Source organism: Podarcis melisellensis, assembly GCF_964234715.1.
Source record: "Podarcis melisellensis genome assembly, chromosome: 2".
NCBI lineage: Eukaryota > Metazoa > Chordata > Lepidosauria > Squamata > Lacertidae > Podarcis > Podarcis melisellensis.
Window position 1 is genome coordinate 31,035,819 of NC_138529.1, and position 19,697 is coordinate 31,055,515.

A 19,697-nucleotide genomic window follows, 5' to 3' on the forward strand; every position below is an offset into this window, starting at 1 on the left:
TAAGGTGATTCCTGAAAATGTGTTGTCATAGGAGGATGTTTCATAGAGTTCTGTGGCTCTGCCATGAGTCACCAGCATCACTTTCCAAAATAATTCCTTTGGCTGTAGTTAACGAAGATCTGGGCATGCACCGAGGTGTCCATAAGTCAAGTGAGCACCAACTGGAGGCCTTTCTCAGTGAGTGATTAGTCTTGAGTTGCTTTAACACACTTTGATCTAAGTGTTTTACTTTAGTTTGACTTGATGTTTAGAGAGGAAGATACCAGTTGGGAAGAAGCCTGTCAGTTTGTCGAGCGTCCCCATGACAGGTGGGGTGCGGAGGAGCTTCTCTGGTGATGAAGAGTTGACTCCTCCTCAGTATCGAACCCTTCCAGCACAGACAGCCCCGGAGGCCTGCCAGCCTCCCAGGACTAGCAGAGAGTTCAGTCCCAGCCTCAAAACAGGTAATTGGTCATGTAAAAAAAAAAAATCGCTTATTAATGGAGGGCAAAATTGATTGAGGATCAAGCATGGTCAGGCATGAAACATGCTGACTCATTGCCGCCCTCACTTTTCATTTAAAAATAGAAAGAACATCCATTTCCTCCAGTATTTGCATCAGCCCATGAGCCCATCTCATTGAATTAATCACAAGTGTTGAGTCCCTGTTTTTCCCTGCTGCTTCAGAACTCAGCAAATCTCTTCAAAATGAACTAAATGGAAGTGCTTTCAATGTACATATTGAAACAAAGTGAATAAGTGCCAATAGATTTCAGTTATCACTGGATATTATTTTATATCCTGGATGTCATATCCAAAAATAATCAATGGTCACCCTAAAAAAAAAAAGAGGGAAACTAGTTTTGGAAGATTTTAAAAACATCACCCCCCAAAACTTAATAGACCTCTGTCAACAGCTTGCCATATTTTTCTTTAAGCTGAAAACAGATTTCAAAATGAGAAACACTCTCATTTATATGTCCCCAAAATAAGTCCCTGTCGTGTGTTACTATTCTGATTATCATTCTGACACAACGAACAGGAGAAAATGAGCAGAATGAAAGGGATTGAGTCACACTCGAGATCAATACAAACTGTGTAAGGTTGACATAGATGCCTCTTTCCAGCTGTAAGAGAATTGAAAGTACAAAGCAATTTACTCTCAACAGTGTTTAGTGTGGAAATAGGTGCTTATTTAGTCTGAAGTAGATGGCTGCCTCTAAGAAAATGCAGGAGCTTATATTGTCGGTCTAATTCAGAGTTCCACTATGGAGAACTCCCCCACTTGCTGGGCTTAATAGTGGAAAGGGTAGCACTGCATGCGCAAAGGATACTGGCAGCTCATTAAAGTCTTGTCAATGTCCATATGTAGGTTGAAACAAAATGGTGCCCACTTGGAAAGGTTATAAAATATGCTAGGTTTCAACTCTAGAAATATAAACAAGTTGGGTCTGCTCCCCTTCCTTGTGAAGTCTAACTAATGCAGAAATCTGGCGAGATTGGGAGGTTCTTTTCTGGACATAACCCAATTTGGACTCCACCAGAATCTATTGTAGGATCTTTCCTGTTCCAGAAGGGGCTTTGCAATTTTCAGGCTTGGCCACAGATGCATATTGTCATGTACCTGTGGAATGATTGGTATGTTCCTGTGCATAAAGGCCACTGCAAAGGCTGCAGTTTGCTTGACATGAGTCAGTCTTTGCCTGCCAGCACCAAACAGCTGTTTTGGTATTGAGCAGGAAAGGTCCCATTTACACCATGCAGCGGGTTGCAGCGTGCACAGGGTCTCTGAACAGCGAGGAACCAAAAATCTGCAAAGCCACTCAGTTTTACCACCTTCTGCTGGGGTAAGTGTCTTTCCCCAGTAAGCATACTGAAGACCTATGGCATATTTAAAACAATAGGCAGAAAGCCAAGCGCAGCTCATTATACATCCTCATTTTTCGGTCATTACAACATCTCTATACAGATGCATTGTTCAGTGGTAACTCACCTCGCTACTTAAAAGCTGGTCTTGTTTCCTTGAGTGTTCACACTACTAACTTTGTTTGTATTTTAAATGTTAAGAATTGTAAAACTGGTTGCATTTTTTCAGCACTGAAAACTTCAAACCTTTAGGTAATTTTTGAGAGACTGGTCTCTGGGAGAACATGCAATGTCCCCAAATGAGTCCCATTTTTATACATGCATACAGTGTTAATTGATTTGACGTAGGGTCTACAATGCACTGAATTTCCAAGGTTGCAAGGGTAGTGGGCTGGGGGCGGGGCTGATGGGGAATGCTACAGGACCTCAGTGAGTTTACAAAAGTTCAGAAGAAACTTACACATATCTGCTACCTTCTTGCCTTCTGATAATTCTCCATGTTTACCCTAACCAATAAAACATCAGAGTCCCATATATCTCCTTGTATTGTACTGACCCGGCTGTGTGGCTTTTTGAGATGGCTTTTCTTTTTGCAATATGCCCTTTTCTAATCCTTCGGATGAAATGCTTTATTTGTGCCACTGTCTCAGGCATGTTGAAAGATCAGAAAACAGGTATTTGATGATAGGGATGAAATTACCCTCTATGCTTCCTTCCATCAATTACTAAGGGTAGTGCCAGAATACCAGCTTACTTTGAACTGTAGCTGCGGAATTTCACCACTGGGATCTACATGTGAGAGGTCCATTTTCAATATGAAATAATGATGTGATGATGAAAAAGCATGTTCCCCCCCTTTTTTTTGGTGCACCTATTAAGAGCAATGGAGCATAGCTCCATAATGAATTTTGTAACCTAAAATTTAGGTCCTCTTGCCAAATAGAAATAACTAGAATGAACTGAACAAAATATTTCCTGTGGTGTAAGATGAAAATTGAGAGCATTATAATGAGCAACAAGACTTCATTATTATGCATGATATTTTCTACCTTTAATTAACTCCTGTAGCTGCAGCTGAGTTATTTTCTTCATGTTCCCGAGGAGCTGCCTTGACTCCAATTGCTACTGCACTAATAGAAAGAAAAATATCTCTTTCCCCCCAATGCTATTGCCATTTTGTAAATCACCAGTATTTTTGTATTTGAAGCTAAAAGAAATAAAACAGGAGCTTGAAGCAAATGCTATTGTTTACTGAGCTCTTACACAAAATAAATAGGTTGCTTGCTCTTCTGTGACTCCATCCTAGTTACTGCCTTTGTTAGAAAGATGAAATGGCCCTGGTGCACTGCCCAGAGAGTTATTGTACCCAAAGATTCCCAGCGTTTCAAAAGTGTTCTGCAATTGGCATGGAAGTGATTGCCCTTTTGAGACCTAAAGCCTTTGTAGACATGTTGGACATGTGGTCCTTTCTTCGGGGTCATTGTGACCCCAAAGTCCAGCTGCTCTCAGTCTTTGATTGTTATGGAATAGAATATGAGACAATTTCAGTCTACTTTCATTCCCAAATTTGATCCTCCATGAAGTTCCCTCTCCTTGAGAGAGTTCAAAGCCACTCCACTTGTAGGGATAGATAAAGCAGGTGGGTACAGTCTGCCAAAATGTACGGGTGGAAAAAGAGTTCAGCAGTCTGTGATTACTAAAAGTGACATACAAGTGTGCTAGGAATTGGGGGGGGGGCAGGGAGAGAAATGAATTGAGTAAATATTTATTTTGCATGTTGTAGAATGTGTATCATTCTAATGTCATGTTTTAATATTTAAACTTTTTAAATTTTATTTAGCAGAGGAATGTGAGTCAGCAAGGAAGATGAGATAGAACCATACTAAGAGCGAAACCAAGTGACCTGTGTTTTAGTAAGGTTCCAAGTAGCAACAGGTTGTACTTTTGAGACTGCATTACAACATTCTCCTTTGCACTTTCCAAAGACTATTTATGTCAATGTTTGTAAAGTAAGCTGCAATATTGGATCCGAGCAAAAAAACAACAACTGAACTTGCCATCTTGTCATCAAAAGCTGCCTGTAATGGATGCTTCAGAAGAAGCATAAAAGGGAGAAAAGAATAGCAGTTATAGTATATTCTTTTCCCACATCAGTCCCTTTTGCCAGCCAGAGCCTTGGATTATTTTTATTAATCATTTAGTTATTTCATGATCAGTTACTTGGCTCTTTTGGATATTGTCTTTCTTATTAAAGGCTGTATATGTCTTGTTTGCTACTTTAGTCAGTGTCAACAGTTTTTATGCAGCTGTCTATGTGACTGTTATATCACATTTTTAATGGAAGAGACTCTCTTAAAAAAAACTCGTCTGAACCATATTTGTTTCCTTTGTGTCAGATATAGCACACCTTCACCATACCATAGAATCATGGAGCTGGAAGGGACTCAAGGCCCATCTAGTTCAGCCCCCTGCAATGCAGGAATCTCGGCTAAAGCATCCATGACAGATGGCCATGTTTTGCTGGTTTGCCAGTATCAAAACAATAAGAAGCAGTATACCGTATTTTTTGCTCTATAAGACTCACTTTTTCCCTCCTAAAAAGTAAGGGGAAATGTGTGACCAACTTTGACTATTGAGACCAACTTTGACTATTGAGTTGGACCACCCAGGGGTGTAACATGGTGGTGGGCTGCCAGGGCGATGGCCCCAGGCACATTTTTCCAGGGGGCACTGTTCACGCCGCCCTGCCAGCCCTGCACCACTTTGCAAGGCTGGGATCTGATCTGAATGTTTCACCGGGCAATTCATTCAGATCAGCTCCCAGCCTCACAAAGCGGCACAAGGCTGGTGTCACTCCACCAGCATCTGCTGTTTATAGCCACTGCTCTTCTTCACAGACACACAAGGACTACCTGCATGAAGCTTGTGGTCTACTTGGTAGTCTGGGGACCACAGTTTCAGAACTCCTGAACTAATCTATATGGGGGAGATGTAGAGTATACTCTTTATTTCTAGCATGCTAGTTCACACTTAATAACTTTTTAAAAAAACAGTGTAGGTGGGAGTATTAAAACATATAACCCTAGCATTGGAGATGATTATAATCTGAACAGACCTCTATTCTGAATTTGTAGAGAGGCTTGTGTCAAAAGGCAGCTCTGATAAATTTTTCCAGTTTCTCTCTTCCACTACAGACCATGCCATGCTCTTCTAGACAGAAGTGGCTGGGACAGTGTAGGGTTTGTTTTGCAAGAGGTAGCCAGAAATCCCCATTGTGCAAGCAGAGTTCCACTTTTTCTTCTTTGGATAAAAACTTTAAAATGTCACTTGGTAAAAATCACAAAAATTCAAGAGCAATATAATCCTTTAAGTAATTCATGTTATCCTATTGGTATAATAATCAATTTGCATTCCATACATTTTGACAAAAGCATTAACAAATTACATTACAAAACAGGTGATTGTATCTCATATTCCAAAAATAATGAAAATGTGAGTCTACTTTTTCATAAAAACATTTTATTTGCATCCTCAGGGAATGTGTTAATTTCCCCATTATTACTTCCAATTGTAAAACTTGCAAAGTACATTCAGTGGATGCACCTTAGAATTCAAAGTGGTGGAGTAAATTGTTGTAGGGAACGTTATACAACTTCACAGAGAGGTATGAAAAATAAAAGTTTATTTTTGAAAAAGTAAGACCACCACAGTTTGGTAAGAGGCAAATTGGCATATAATGGCAAATTGCCATTAAAATGAAATCCAAAGTAATGGCAAAAGGCAGCAAATGCTGTTTTGAATTACTTTTTAAAGATATTACTATTAAAACTGGCATACCCCAATTTAGCAAGGGTGATCCTGGGCGGAAGCAGATCTCCCGGTTCCAATCACTCTCCTACATGCAAAAGGGGGCTGTGCTAGGTGAAAAGCAAAGGTCCTCATGCAACTATACCGAGTGTGGAACCTCTGACCTAGGGGTTAAATGAGGCGCTCCCTAGGCAACACCCCTAAAGGCCTTGTGCTTTTGCCTGGCTGGAGTGTACCCTACTATACAAAGACAACGGTCACATCCACTGCATCGCCCCAAACTGGCATGCAACACCCCAGAGCTACACCTGTGGAGATCCATGTCAGATCAGGGGTGGGTGTGTGGTTGTGTTCACCTGCCAAACAGACGAGGGCAACTTTTCAGGCTGACTCCACCATCCATCTCCTTATGGAGATACATGTGTGTTCCGTGTGGCGATTTGTGGGTCTGAGCCACTGTGTGCAACATGAAGGAGGCAATGCTGCTGCCTTATTCAGTCTAAATTGAGGCTCTTCATAGAAGACTAATGCTCAAGCTCTGGCGATGCCATTTTAAGAAAGGAGCAAGCAAATCTAAGAGGACTTGGATCTAGGAATCAAAATGTGAGGGATGGCTGAAAAAAAGTAGAACCTAGGGAAAACGTGGGTAATACTCCTAGAAAAATACATAATAATACAGGGTGATTCATCATGAAGTCTACAGTTCCCATTCACTATAAATGGAAACTGTATACTTCATGATGAATCACCCTGTACTTTTTAAATATATGAAAAGCTGTCATAATTAACATAGAATGTAGGAGGATATTTGACTGTATGACCAAAATGGCTGCTGTCGAGTGAATGATTCTGCTTGTTCTGTTGATGTCATGAAAAGTGTTCGTTATGGGTCTGAATAATCATCTACCAAGATCAGTACAGTATCTTGGGTTTAGGCCCAGCGCTCACTGAGGTGGTAAACTCTCGCTGAGATGTAGTACTTCAGACCATAGGTGGGGACCTGAATGCTCACTCTCTCTCTATATATATATTATACAGAAAACTAGGAGAAGGAATCTAGCCTAGCTTCTCCCTAATTTGCTGGATTTCTGTGTGCAAGGAATCTTCCTTAAAACTAGGGAGGTTTTTGCTGTTGAGCAGAACAAATGATTCAGCTGTTTATCATGGGTCCATGCACGTTTTGGCTTAGTCACGACCCTTATGTAATATGTACAGTATTTGAACCTTCTTGAAACCTCTGTGTAATTGTGATTGTGTCCCACTTTGAATCCTATATAAAACTATCACTGGGGTGAAAACACAGGATTCTGGGACTGGATTCTGGGTTGCCTGTGTGGTTTTGCAACATTCCCATCACATTCTTCATCAAGCAGCCTGAACACTGCTGTACCTAACATCCCCTATATTTAAATTTCACTTAATTCCTGTCTATTTGAAAAGAAATTCCTTATTTGTAATTATTGCAATTGTATGTGTTCAAGCGGGGGTGGGTACCATTTTAGCAGCTGGGAGATTATGTGAGAAAAGTTAACACATTTTTAAAAATTGTGCCTTCACCAATGAAAAGTACAATTTTAGAAAAAAATTTTTTACTAGTAAGCAGATTTGTGCACATTTAATAAACTGAAACATCCAGTCAATCAACTTTTTAAAAGTTGGGCAATGGCACAAATATCTTGGCTTGTAGGAGCTTGACAAAACATTTTCCTCCAATAAGTACTGTTTCTCATCCTGTTTCCTTGCCTTTTAGTTAGGAAAGCCAATGTGAGGTCCCACAGAGTGTTAGACTTTGATCCAATAAGATCTGAGTTCCAAATCCCATCTCAGCTGGATCTCACTCGTGTTTTTAAGAAAAATCACTCTCAGCCTGAGTTTCCCAGTCTGTTAATATACTAATAGTGGTTAATAGAAGAGGGCATGCACATGAAAGCAAATGATAGAAAGGTTGAAATACACACTGATTTTTTTTTTAATGGAATAGATAATAGTAAAATGAGATAATAACTTAATACAGGGGATTTCTGCTTAGTCCTTTGTGCTGTATTTGTTCAACAATCAATGCCTTGTTTTCCTCCCAAATGTTTCTTATGATGAGTGGAAATGTTGTATCTTGAAGAGGAGGATTCTGCTGAATGGGAAGCAAATCTCTCCACAGTTATAGTACTAAAAGGTCATAACCAAATCACCTATTCTTTCCTCCTTCCTTTTCTTAGTCACATTTTCAATTACAGCCCATGAGTTCAGTATTTTTCAATGTCTGTACTTAATTTTTCCAGTGTTAAATTGTGGGGGTTTACATTTTGTTACAGAGGTAACAACAAGTTGGAGCATGCTTGAAAATTTCAGAGTCTGAACTGAAAGGAAATGTGTTGCTCCCTGTGTCTTCTAATGTTCACCAACTTTTCATTTTTTAAACCTCCTTTTTCATGTTTAGTCTCCTCACTGCAGCTGAAGGAGGAGTTGCTAGATGGAGAGGAATACAACTTTCTTCAAGGAGCATCTGACCAGGAAAGCAATGGGTCAGCCAGCCACTACATCAAACAAGAACCCTAAGGGCAGATCAGGGCAGGATGGTACAAAAAGAGCCTTTCTTCAAGACTGATGTTCCCATTCTGAAGATACAGTTTGATGGCTTCTACTAAGGGCACTTTGCTAACTGCAGATAAGATTTCAATTCAGAATTTTTGGAGGATGAGGAAACTATTTTAGTGAAAAAGATTTTTCAATTTATTAAAAATAATTGACACTTGTGTTGTATTTGAAGCTTTTAAAAGAATTTTTGTAATATTTTCGAGTTCAGATTTATTGTGCATTGTTAAAAAAATGAGATTCTAATTTTTTGGTAAGAATTAAAAGCTTAATTATAGCAGGATTGCAGGAAACCCTTTGAAGAAGATGAGGTGGTAGTATTTAGTTGAAAAAAAAAAAAAAGCAAATGAACTGTTTGTAACAAGTGAGCCTTCTGGTACAAGCTGGGAGATTCTGAATTTAAAGCTACACTAGTCATACCCTGTCTTTTCCATGGTGAAATCATGGGATTCTGATCTTAGGGGTGGTGAAGACATACCAAAATAGGTTGGAAGAATGGAGTCTGGAAAGGGTTCCTCCTGGAAGTGGCAACATAATTTTCAAGAGTTTGTGCTTAAATTTTGGGAGAACGAAGCTGAGGTCCAAGCTTTTTGGAGGCCATTGGGTTTGGGCCGGATACTGCTGCATTGTGGTTTCCTGTTCACATTTTAAAATGTCGGGATATTCATGGAAATGATCAGCAAAGCTTCAGCACATTTCGGCTGGAGAGGTTACAAAATGGACATGAGTTTGTGACTTTTTTCCCCTTGTGTAAGGAAAACGAGGCAGATGCAAATGGCCCTTTTCTACAGAAACTTTGTGACAGGCCTGCTTTCCATCCCGGTGGAAGACACAGCTGAGGCAAATAGACATTTTGCTTTCCCTACCCATTTGGAAGAGCTTCTGGGTTCTGAATTGAACTGGCTTGCCTAAGGATGACATGACCCTGCTTTTAGGCCTCATGCTTTCTTTGACTTGGCTGCGGACACCATTTTCAAGCAAAAGGTTTTCGAGAACACATAATGACTGATGTGGCAAGAATGCTGAAGAACCTGGAATCTTTCCTCCGAGAGTTGAATCTGTGTGGATATTCGCAGATGGCTTCATTCTCAGAACTAACATGCTGACATTGCCACTCTGTGGTGTTGTGACAGGATGATGATGCGTGTCAAGAGTTTTGCTTTTACCAGTAAGGTTCATTAACTAAACTCTCAGGAATTAACTGCTTATGTTCTGTAACTGCTTCTGGGTCATTGCAGGTCCTCTTTAGAGCAGTATAAATGTCAAATTCTTGACTCTAGGGTAGGACTTAGAAGAAAGTAATCCTATAGATTAACCTCTACACACTTTAAGCCTAATGCTTTACATTGGCAACTTGCAAAGCCCCAGAGATGATTTTTTGGCATATGTTTTGAATTTTTAAAAACGCATAGAAAGTTGAAAACCAGCAATTTTGATTCTTTTCTTAATTAACTTGCTCTATTGTTGGGTACATACCATTGGTGATATGCAAAGGTTTACCACATTCTATGCAAGAGGGGATAATGGTATAAAATTTTGTAACTACTGGAAGTACATTTTTTCTGTATAGTATAGGAATGTATGAGAACAATTTCTAGTCTCTTCCCCCCCTCCCCCTATAGCTGGGCCATTTTTGACTGCTTCATGTATACATATTTTTAAACTGATTATCAGGTGTCAAATACTTGTGAATTTAGGTGATAATTAGATATTCTCTCTCTCTAAAAAGATTTCGGCTTAAGTGAGCTGCCTTCATTTTCTTTTCCTTGGGTACAATGCCCACCCGCTTCCACAAATGCTGCATTGCAGCTGTTTTTGAAACTTCTCCAGTTTGTAAAGCAGCTCCTAACGTGGCCAGAGAGGGCTGCTTTGGAGGGAGGGCAGCAAAACAATGCATTGTGTGTACACACCCACAAAGGGGTTCACTAGATTTCAACTAATATTTTGAAATGTCACAGTACAAACGGACCTAAGAAATCCTCCTCCCTCCCTGTATTTTTGTTAATTCTTAAACCAGTGCCTCTCAAAACCAAGGATGATCCATGCCATCAGGCCAGTCGATAGAATGATCTAAAAGGCAGAGACTCCAGAGAGAATTGGAATCAATTTTCCCCCCATTTTAAGGTGTAGTTCTGTTAGCCTTGCTCACACCTAATAAAGGCAGTATACTCTCTCTGGCAGGATTGGCATTGTCAAGACTGTGGTGCTCTGGGGCTAGCATTCAGAGCCTGTGTTTTCATATGGTCTGACTTGGAAAGATTTAGAGTAGCCCTTGTACAAGTATTTCTTCTGATTTCAGTAGGGACCACTTGCATAATACTGCTTAATATATAAAAAAGATACAGGAGAAGGCCTAGACTAGTGTCCTTTGTCAAGAGGAGAAGAAAGCCAGAAAGAGAGCTTAAGATTTGTGTGTAAATTGAGTCCTGTATGGTCATAAAATCCAATCTTGAGCTTCACCCAACACAACATACCCTTTAGGTGAAATTGCCCCCTTTTTACCTGACAGAAATTCCGCATCTAACAGCTATATAACGGCAGAAGTTCAGAAGGTACAACTTTCTTCATCACTGCACATTTAATGCTTTGAACACTGAACCTGCTGGATTTCTGCTAGTCATGCAGTCTGTCAGGATCAAAGGTGGAAATCCTCCTCCTACCTCTGTTGAATACGGCAGCTCCTGGAACATCCATAGCCACATTTGATCCTTACCACATCAACCTGAAATAGTCCCAGGGACCTGTTGGACCTTGTCAGACCTAGAACCATGCTACAAGGGTGATCATCTTGATTAGTGCTACGTTGCTAGTCTTTGGGTTTCTGGAGGTAGATCTGCATACATGTTAAGTTGGTACCACTGCCAATCTAATCCGCCCCAATTTCTGCCTGTAGGCAGAATACCACATCCCAATACATAACGTGTGTATGATAGACTTCTTATTTGCGGAAACACCTATTATTAAAATTGCTTCATGACTCCCTTGTGCCAGCTTAGTTCCCTGGGGTTATTACTTCCTTCGCTTTGTTTATTCAGTGTTGATTCTAAGCAACATTTGTCTGTGGCCTCTTAATACAGATGATGACTGGGTGGCAGTGAGCTTTCTTAGTACTGGGTTTAATTGCTTTGGTATGCATGCATCTTTTTTTTTGTATAATTTAGCTCGAAGAACATTCTCTTTATTTTACTGTGAACTAATTAACACAAAATTGGGATGGTATGGGGGAGGGGGGAAGAGTTGGTCAGGGATTGATGCCTGTACTGATGCAAAGGGTCAGCTATTTTCAGTATTTGGCGCACATTTTTTAAATATATAAACAAGAAGGCACCACAGACAAGGTCAAGTTGCATTGTAAGTGCTCCTTCTTTTTACAGCCGACCCTGTTTTGTTTTAAATTTCCTTGCTGAATCTGACAAAAGCAAAAGCAGTTATCAGTTTCTTGTTCTATTGATACTAACACGGGTTTCAGTGTTTGTTCGTTTTTATTGTCGTCGTCATTTTTATGTGATGTGAACACCTTCTCCCATCAATATTTGTATTATGGTGCTAATATATTTGGTAACAATCCTTTATTGGAAAGGGATTAAAACTGTGATTAAATTGATTTTTTTTTCTTTTTAATTTTCATATTTAAGTAAAGTCTCAGCCATTTATAAAAAAAGAAGAAAAAGCATCAACTTTTGCCCTGGAAAAACAATCAGGGCAGAAGTTTAAAAAAAAAAAAGTTGAATAGGGTTTTTACATCATTTCTGTATGTATTTGATATAGATCAATATCTGTATAAATTTAATCTTTTATTTTCTGGTAACTTGTGTGGTCAAATGGGAGCGTTTTAAAACCTCTAATGAAATGTATATAACTCAGTGAAAATGCTTTTGATGAAATTAATGTTACTTTCATTTTTACCAGACTGCAAATTTTCAAGCATGGATGTGAAAAAAAGCATTAAAAATTATAACTTTGTGTACAAGATGAAAATAATTCACTAAATTTGCCTTTTTTACACAAAATAAAAATGTTAAAAGTAAAGCCATGTGGGTGGACCTTTTCCTCTCTCATTTTCAGGTGACGCCAACATGAATCCTTAACAGCAGCAATTTGCTTAGAAAACCAGAGCCTGGTCACACAGAACGCCAATAAGGCTGCAATAATAATAAAAGGGTTTGATAAACACAGCCATTATCAGATATGGCCTAGGATCTCCTACAACAGTTTCTGGAACATTAGAATTTCACACTGTTAACATTCAATTGCAGCCCCAATATGAGTCACACAACTTAGTCTTAATCACTTAAAATTTATGGAGTTGAAATTTCTTAAATTAGCAGCAGCTTCCTCCCTGGCTTGACAAATTTGATCAGCAGTGTTCAGCCAACATCATTATGGCTTCTAAAACATGGCTCTCCTATAGTATTGCTGGGCTTGATCTTGGATTCTGAAAGCAGTCCTGTGGTAAGGAATATTTCATCTTGTCTTGTTGAAAAAGAAAGCAGTAGTTTGTTTCTTCAATGAATTGTTCAAGCTAGCTTAGACTTCCTTCAGGATCCTCAAAAGAGCTCTCACACATCTCCATTTGTAACACATATCTGAGCTAATAGTCCTAAACCACTTTGAGAAACAATGCACAAGCTCCAGTGAAGCTTTACCGTATTTTTCGCACCATAGGACGCACCTTTTCCCTCCTAAAAAGGGGAAATGTGTGTGCGTCCTATGGAGCGAATGCAGGCTTTCGCTGAAGCCTGGAGAGTGAGAGGGGTCGGTGCGCACCGGCCCCTCTCGCTCTCCAGGCTTTGGGAAGCTATCCGCTAGCCGTGGGAGACCCAGCTCTCCCACGGCTAGCGGAGCGCTGCATCAATCCCGAAGCTTGGGGCGTGCGGAGCTCAGCGCGCCCCAAGCTTCTGGGTGCCGGCAAGGTCTCCGCTAGCCGTCTAGACCTTGCTGGCTTCCAGAAGCTTGGAGGCGCTGAGCTCCACACACCCCAAGCTTCGGGATTAGCGCTCCACTAGCCGTGTCTAGGCTGCGGATAGCAGCCTGCTTCCCGGAGCGTCGGGCGCCCTGAAAGCAGAGCACCCGGCGCTTCAGGAACACACCCGCAGCGTGGGGAGTCCTGCAGGAGTTCCCCACAGGGCTCCCCACGCTGCGGATAGCAGCCTGCCGCCCGGCGGGTGGGGCGCCCTGAAGCAGAGCGCCCCTCGCGCCGGGCAGACATCCGCAAGGTGCGGAGCCCTGCAGGAGTTCCCCGCAAGGCTCCCCACGCTGCGGATAGCAGCCTGCTGCCTGGCAGGTGGGGCCCGCTGAAGCAGAGCGCCCCGCGCGCCAGGCAGACATCAGCCAGCCCCACAAGCTCGGGGGACAGCAGGGAGGCGCAGCGCCACTATCCCGCTGTTCCTTGACCTGGTTTGGCTTCCCTGACCTGCTTTTGGGGGGGAAATAAAGGGAAATTTTTCCCCCTTTATTTCCCCCCCCCCAAAAAAAACTAGGTGCGTCCTATGGTCCGGTGCGTCCAATCGTGCGAAAAATACGGTAATTTGCAATAGTTACATTTGCCAGGCTATTTTTAATTTGCTGGGTACTCCTAGTAAATCTACAACAGAAACTGTTGATAAGCTACCTTTTCATTTTTCTAAAATGAAGAAATGAAAACAACTAATAATTCATCTTTTATTTCTTAATGCCAATAATCACAAAGGTAACCGTGATAATTGCTCCCAGGACAGCAGGTGGGTGGAATGAGATGCTTTGTTGGAAGAAGGCAGAACTTGTCACCTGGACTAATCTATTCATAAACCCAATCATGAGCACAAGGTTTGTAGTTCACTAGTTCTTCAGGCTTGAACCACAGATTGATCTCTTTCTGAGCACTTTCCACAGAGTCACTGCCATGAATGATGTTCCTACAGGGAAGACCAAGGAATTCCGTTTACAAAACTTGTGTAGCATTTAGAGACATTTCTGAAAGAAGAATCTGGAACAGAATACTTGACAGCTAAGCCTACACATATGAAATGTCTAGGTTGATAAGAAAGTATCCACAAGATTCAGTCAGTTTAGCTTTAAGTATTTCTTAGTCACACACACAAAATGAACCTATCATCGCCTTTTATCAAATGACTCGCCAACTGTAAAGGTAGTTTCACGGTTATGTGAATGGCTATCAGCTAGCTCTTGATCATCAGTACCTTAAATAAGCGACCAGTTAAGCTGTTTGACAAAAGCAAGCGGAACGCTCAATTTATCCTGTTAACACAAAAGCATTTTATTCTGCTGGAGGTATGCTTACACTACCCAGTCTTCTGTTTTAAATAGTGAGGCATGTATTCTGAACATTTTCTTTTAAAGGTTTTGATAATTAGTAATACTTCAGTAGCACCTTGCAAGTCTTATTTAATACAGATAAATATAAACCCCAGTACCAACCTGCCCACTTGAATGCAGAAGTCGCCACGGATAGTGCCAGGCTTGGAATCTGCTGGGTTAGTTTCCCCCAACATCACTCTGCCCGTCTTCACCACGTTGAGTCCTTCCCAAACCTGCAAGAATAAACTGGTTTAGCACATATGTTTAAACCACGGTACTTGACCAGATGAAAGTGATGAGAGCTTTTCTTATGGAGTATGTTCTTTGTGAAATGAAACAGGCTCTGGCAGGTTGAGAGATCCTCAGAAGACCACGTTGTGGGGGCATGCGTCATTTTGTCAGGCAACTGATATGCTTGTGAAGACAGAACATTTGTAATGGCGCAACACTGAATTACACCCTTGCTGTACATCTGTGCAGCAGGTCCCGGGAGTTTCTCTTTTCAAATAAGGTGGGGAATGTTTAGGGCTTTTTCCTTCTCTACCCTTTCTAAGTGAAAGATGAAGAGGCCAGTTCAAAGCATGCCCACTTGCAAGTACCACAATTCTAAGTGGATTCACTTCTTAGTAAACCAAATTAGGGTCTGTCTGCACAACATTTGCAGCAGCGTTAGCAGACTGCAAGAGGAAATTATTTTGGAAACAGCCAATCACTGTTTCACTGTTAGCAGAAAAGAAAAAACAAAGCAATAAATTCAGAGTGAAGTTTAAAAAAAAATATTCTAAGATGAATTAATATTTCTAGTCCCAATGATCTTTTAAAAGGCCCCATCTTAATTGGTCACCCACTCTAGAGGGCTGCCTATTCTGATCTTGCTCACCAAGGAAGGGGCAGAGCTACCCTCAGATTTCATCTCCGGTATTTCTCTCCTCTACTCTGAAACAAGAGGCGGCTTGTTAGGGAATCAGAATTAGCTGCAGAGCAGAACTGATAAATTACTACAAACCTGCACCATCTTGCCTTTCCTTACTTTTCCACAAAGGCCTAAAGGAGAGGTAAGCTAACCTGTGGCAGCTGGGCTACAACTATATGACCATTGGCCATGCTGGCTGGGGCTAATGGAAGTTGGAACCACACCTGGAGAGGATCAGGTATGAGTCTGATGTTTAAGTTTACATAAAACCACTTACCATGGGTACTACAGGCCCAGAATTCATATATTTAACCAAACCAGGGTAGAACGGCCGATCTTTCAAGTCAATATAGTGCTGTTTGAGAAGCTCTTCAGAAGCCTGTAAGAAAAGAGATGGTTAACGCTCATGATTAACTGCAGAAAGGAGCTGCTCTGAGCCACCCCTACTTAACCTAAGTCACTTAAGAAGAGTCCTGCTGGATCAAAGCAAAACCTGTCTAGTCAGTATCCTGTTTCCCAGTGGCTAACAAAAATGCATATGGTATAGAAGGCCCACAAGCAGGACATCTAACACTGAGCCAGTACACTGCCAAACAAGTAGCAAAGCACTCATAACTAAGCTCAAGAGTTAGGCTATAAGAAAGCAAACTAATGGTAGTTTGGACAGTCAGTACCAACAGATCGTCCAGCAATGCTGCTGCTGTACAAGTTGCGTATTATCTTACTCAGTATAACCTTCTAGTCAAGGTCATACCAGCTTGTATGTATTGGGTTACACAGGTAGTTTTAATAGAACCTACTGTACTTAGCAGGGAAGGGACAACCACCAAACTGAAACAGCAGGAAGACGAGGCTTGTATATGTATAATTGAAAGCCTGTAGTTTGACATATACTGAAAACAGGATATTTTTGTCTCGTTTTCTAAAGTAGCTTTTGCTCTGCCTTAGCCTTGTGCAAGCTACAAAAAGTGTGCATAGGCCAGGGGAGCCCAAACTTTTTTCAAAGAGGGTCAGATATGATGAAGTGAGGCCAACCAGAGTTGTTCAGTTTTTTAAGGATTGAAGTTATTGAACTTTATTTTAGGATTTTACCCCAGAAGATAAACTGCCACAGGAGCCGGATTAAACCCCCTGGCATAGGCGCTAGGCTATATTTAGCTTTCCCGCAGCTATATAAGCTAAATTAAAAAGGCAACACACATGCAGACCACAGTGTAGCCCTTCACTAAATAAGTGTCCTCGAGAGCATACCCCTCCCAAAATAAAACATTTCTGAGTGAAACAGCACTTGAGCTCAAATCATCCACAATCTGCAACCCATGTCGTGGTTCAAATTTGAATAAAACACGAGGCTGTTTAGCTCAGTCAGTAGAGCGTGAGAATTTTAATCCCAGGATTGTGGGTTCAAGCCCCACTTTGGGTGAAAGATTCCTGCATTGCAGGGGGCAGGACCTCATGGCCCCTTCCAACTCTACAATTCCATGATTCTATGAACCGATACTTAAAAGACCGTTTAGGCAAAAGATATCCAAATGTTGAAATATTTCAAATCATGTCAGAAATAAACAATTTAAAACACAAATACAAGCTCACACCTCCATCTCCACCTTCGATTTTGGTAGTTCCATTATGTCACCTCATATACAGTGGTACCTCAGGTTAAGTACTTAATTTGTTCCTGAGGTCCGTACTTAAGCTGAAACTGTTCTTAACCTGAAGCACCACTTTAGCTAATGGGGCCTCCAGCTGCTGTCGCACCACCGGAGCCCGATTTCTGTTCTTATCCTGAAGCAAAGTTCTTAACCTGAAGCGTATGTAACCTGAGGTACCACTGTATAGCACAATTACGAGCTTTCTGCTGTTAACTTGCATCATGACTCACTTGATGGGTCCCTCAGATTGATGAATGACTATTGCCTAATGTTGTACACCTCAGCCCTGTGAGGTGACTAAACTTATCAATTAGGGTAGGGTGGGAGAAGATGAAATGGATGGAGCAGCAGCAGAAAGAGGACAAACCCTCCAAGAAATCAGTTCAGGCAGTTGGTAGGATTGAAAAGTTCCTCCCTCAGCGGCTTGCTAGACAGGATGGAAAGGAGAGGGATGGATGGATCTACTTTTTGGTTCTGGCCCTGCCCAGTGCTGGCCTGCAGCCTCTGATCTCTCTCTCTCATACACATACACACATACACATACACACACACACACACACACACACTGCAGAAAAAGGTTCTCTAATCCTGCTTTACTGCACCATTTACCAAGATTAAACTTACATGCATAAATTTCATAGCCACCAGTTTGAATCCCTTCTGTTCAAATCGCTTGATGATTTCACCTATGATTCCCCGCTGGACTCCATCAGGCTTGATGGCAATGAATGTGCGCTCTGTGTTGGAAGCCATTATCTCACTGCAAAAGAAACGCTAAGAGAAGTGAGTAGGATTGGAATTATACCCACAAACCACCACAGAAGATGAACTTATAGAGGGAAGGAGTGCAATCAAGATAAGTAAGATTTTACAGCAGGACCAATGCCACAGAAGAACCTAGAACAGGTTACCCTAACCTATTGCCATCTAGTCGTCCTTGGACAGCAAATCCCATCATCCCTGACTGGTGGCTATGCTCACTGGGGCCGATGGAAGTTTGAGCCAAACATCTTGAGGGCATCAGGTTGAGAAACACATGTGAAAAAATGCACAAGGTACTTCCTGTTCGTCAAGGTGACCGCTGTTCAACATTAAGAGGTCAACTCACCAACAGTAAAACAGGGCTAATGAATTATTATTATTTTGAATTTCTTGTAGAAATGTTAAGTTAGCTTTTAAAGGACAAGCTGTGTGATAAATTGTCTCCCTTGAACTGGTATACCATTAACTCTATGAGAAAGTGGCAACAGCAGTTGGCAGCCTCCAATGTCATTCCTTCTTTGCTCTTACGACTTTTGAGATCTGCCATCTTAGGAGCACACCAAGTCCTGTGATTTATTAAGAATCCTTTCAGTAACAATATAGTTTTCATCTTCAAGTTGGGAATGCATGAAAATCTTACTTTAAAGAGCAACCCAATGCATTCGAACAGGACACAAAAGCAACCAGGGAACAGACTGGGTGCTCTTTGTTTCATTTTTAAAAATATCTGCAGCATCACCAAATAGATAATAAGGAATCGTATTCAGGGCCATAGCTAGGGGGTGGTAAGGTGGGGTCCTGCCAGGGACGCAAGCGGGGGGGCGCGAAAAATCGGCTAAAAAATATGTCTATGATCACATGGCATGGCGTATTTGAATGGCAATGCCCATGAACTGCGGGGAGGAGGGCTGTCCCCCTCAAATATTTTAAGGGACGGGAGCAAAGGTACCTCGGCCCCTAGGAGTTGGCTCCTATGTTATACGATATAATGGAGGTCGGATTTCATGGGGGGGGTGTTTTGGCAGGCTTTGGGGCTTCCTCCCCGCCCTGTTGCAATTCTACACCCCTCCCCCCCCCCCAAGCAACGGGGCAGGCACCATTCGACTGCACGTGGGCAAGCCTTCCTCCACCATCCGTCCACGTGTCGCGGAAGAGCCCTTTGTTACCCTCCCCTCGGGCGGCGTCTATTTGGGCCTCTCCGCCCTGGGGCTGCAATCCTACACCCATTTACCCGGGAGTAAGCCCCACTTAATCCAACGGGACTGACTTCCGAGTAGACAGGCACAGGCATGTGCTCTGCGGCGGCAGGGCTGCCGCCTTCTTCTTCTCGCCTCGGCCGCCTCAAGTTACAGAGGCCCCCGAGGGGAGGCGAGGAGAGGTGGCTGCGCCTCACAGGCGGCTGCAAAATGCGCTCTTTTTTTTGCAAAAGGCACCCCCCCAGCCGCCATTTCCTCTTTAGCCGGCTCCAGCTGCATTTCTTCCTCCTCTTTTTTTTTTTGCCCCAGAACCTCGTTTTGGTTTTTTCCTCCAAGAAGAAAGACTAAAGAAAAGGGTGGGTGGTGGGAATAAAGCTCACCTCAGCTGCAAGGAGTCTGGTCGGGCCCGGAGAGCGTGTCTGCAGCTGCCGTCTCCCTGCAAATCTCCAGGGGAAGAGGCGGAGCAAGGCCGGGCCGGCGCCGGAGACAAGCCGGGAGGGGAGCAAAGGAGGCGGGCTTGGTCGTGGGCTGCCTCCTCCTCCTCCTACTCCGCGGAGGTCCCTCGCCGCCGCTTTGGTTTTTGCAATCTGAGCAGATGGTGGTTCCCCGCCTCGCCCCAGGATCCCGAGTTGGAGG

General features: G+C 42.2%; 2 protein-coding genes across 12 annotated transcripts in view; one reads left to right on the plus strand and one right to left on the minus strand.

Annotated features, from left to right (window-relative positions):
- Positions 1-12,270, plus strand: part of MBTD1 (mbt domain containing 1) — a 126,809-nt gene extending 114,539 nt beyond the window's left edge. For 5 of the 10 annotated variants that reach the window (XM_081899665.1, XM_081899663.1, XM_081899666.1 and 2 more), the window contains 2 exons: positions 252-443; positions 8,087-12,270. In XM_081899665.1, coding sequence (XP_081755791.1) covers positions 252-443; positions 8,087-8,205 — 311 coding nt within the window. In that variant the 3' untranslated portion in view covers positions 8,206-12,270. Of the gene's footprint in view, positions 1-251; positions 444-3,685; positions 4,127-8,086 lie in introns of those variants that run through there. The other 5 variants (XM_081899670.1, XM_081899671.1, XM_081899668.1 and 2 more) reach the window with 4 other exon arrangements.
- A 1,618-nt stretch (positions 12,271-13,888) lies between these two features.
- Positions 13,889-19,581, minus strand: LOC309363538 (nucleoside diphosphate kinase). Of its 2 annotated transcripts, none has more exons than XM_081899948.1 (5): positions 19,442-19,581; positions 17,728-17,863; positions 15,729-15,830; positions 14,659-14,771; positions 13,889-14,135 (listed from the first exon to the last, which is right to left on the minus strand). In XM_081899948.1, exons 2-5 carry the CDS (start codon positions 17,854-17,856, stop codon positions 14,018-14,020), a joined length of 462 nt encoding a protein of 153 aa, XP_081756074.1. In that variant the 5' UTR covers positions 17,857-17,863; positions 19,442-19,581; the 3' UTR covers positions 13,889-14,017. The 2 variants fall into 2 exon arrangements, with proteins under 2 accessions (XP_081756074.1, XP_081756075.1); XM_081899949.1 differs by having other exon boundaries at positions 17,728-17,877; positions 19,442-19,541.
- Between the last annotated feature and the right edge of the window lie 116 nt (positions 19,582-19,697).

Coding starts and splice junctions, on each gene's coding strand:
- LOC309363538 (XM_081899948.1), bottom strand. CDS start 17,856: ATGGCTTCCAACACAGAGCGCACATTCATTGCCATCAAGCCTGATGGA. Junction 15,831..17,727: donor TGGCTATGAAATTTATGCAT/GTAAGTTTAATC, acceptor CTTTTCTTACAG/GCTTCTGAAGAGCTTCTCAA. Junction 14,772..15,728: donor CTGGGCCTGTAGTACCCATG/GTAAGTGGTTTT, acceptor TTATTCTTGCAG/GTTTGGGAAGGACTCAACGT.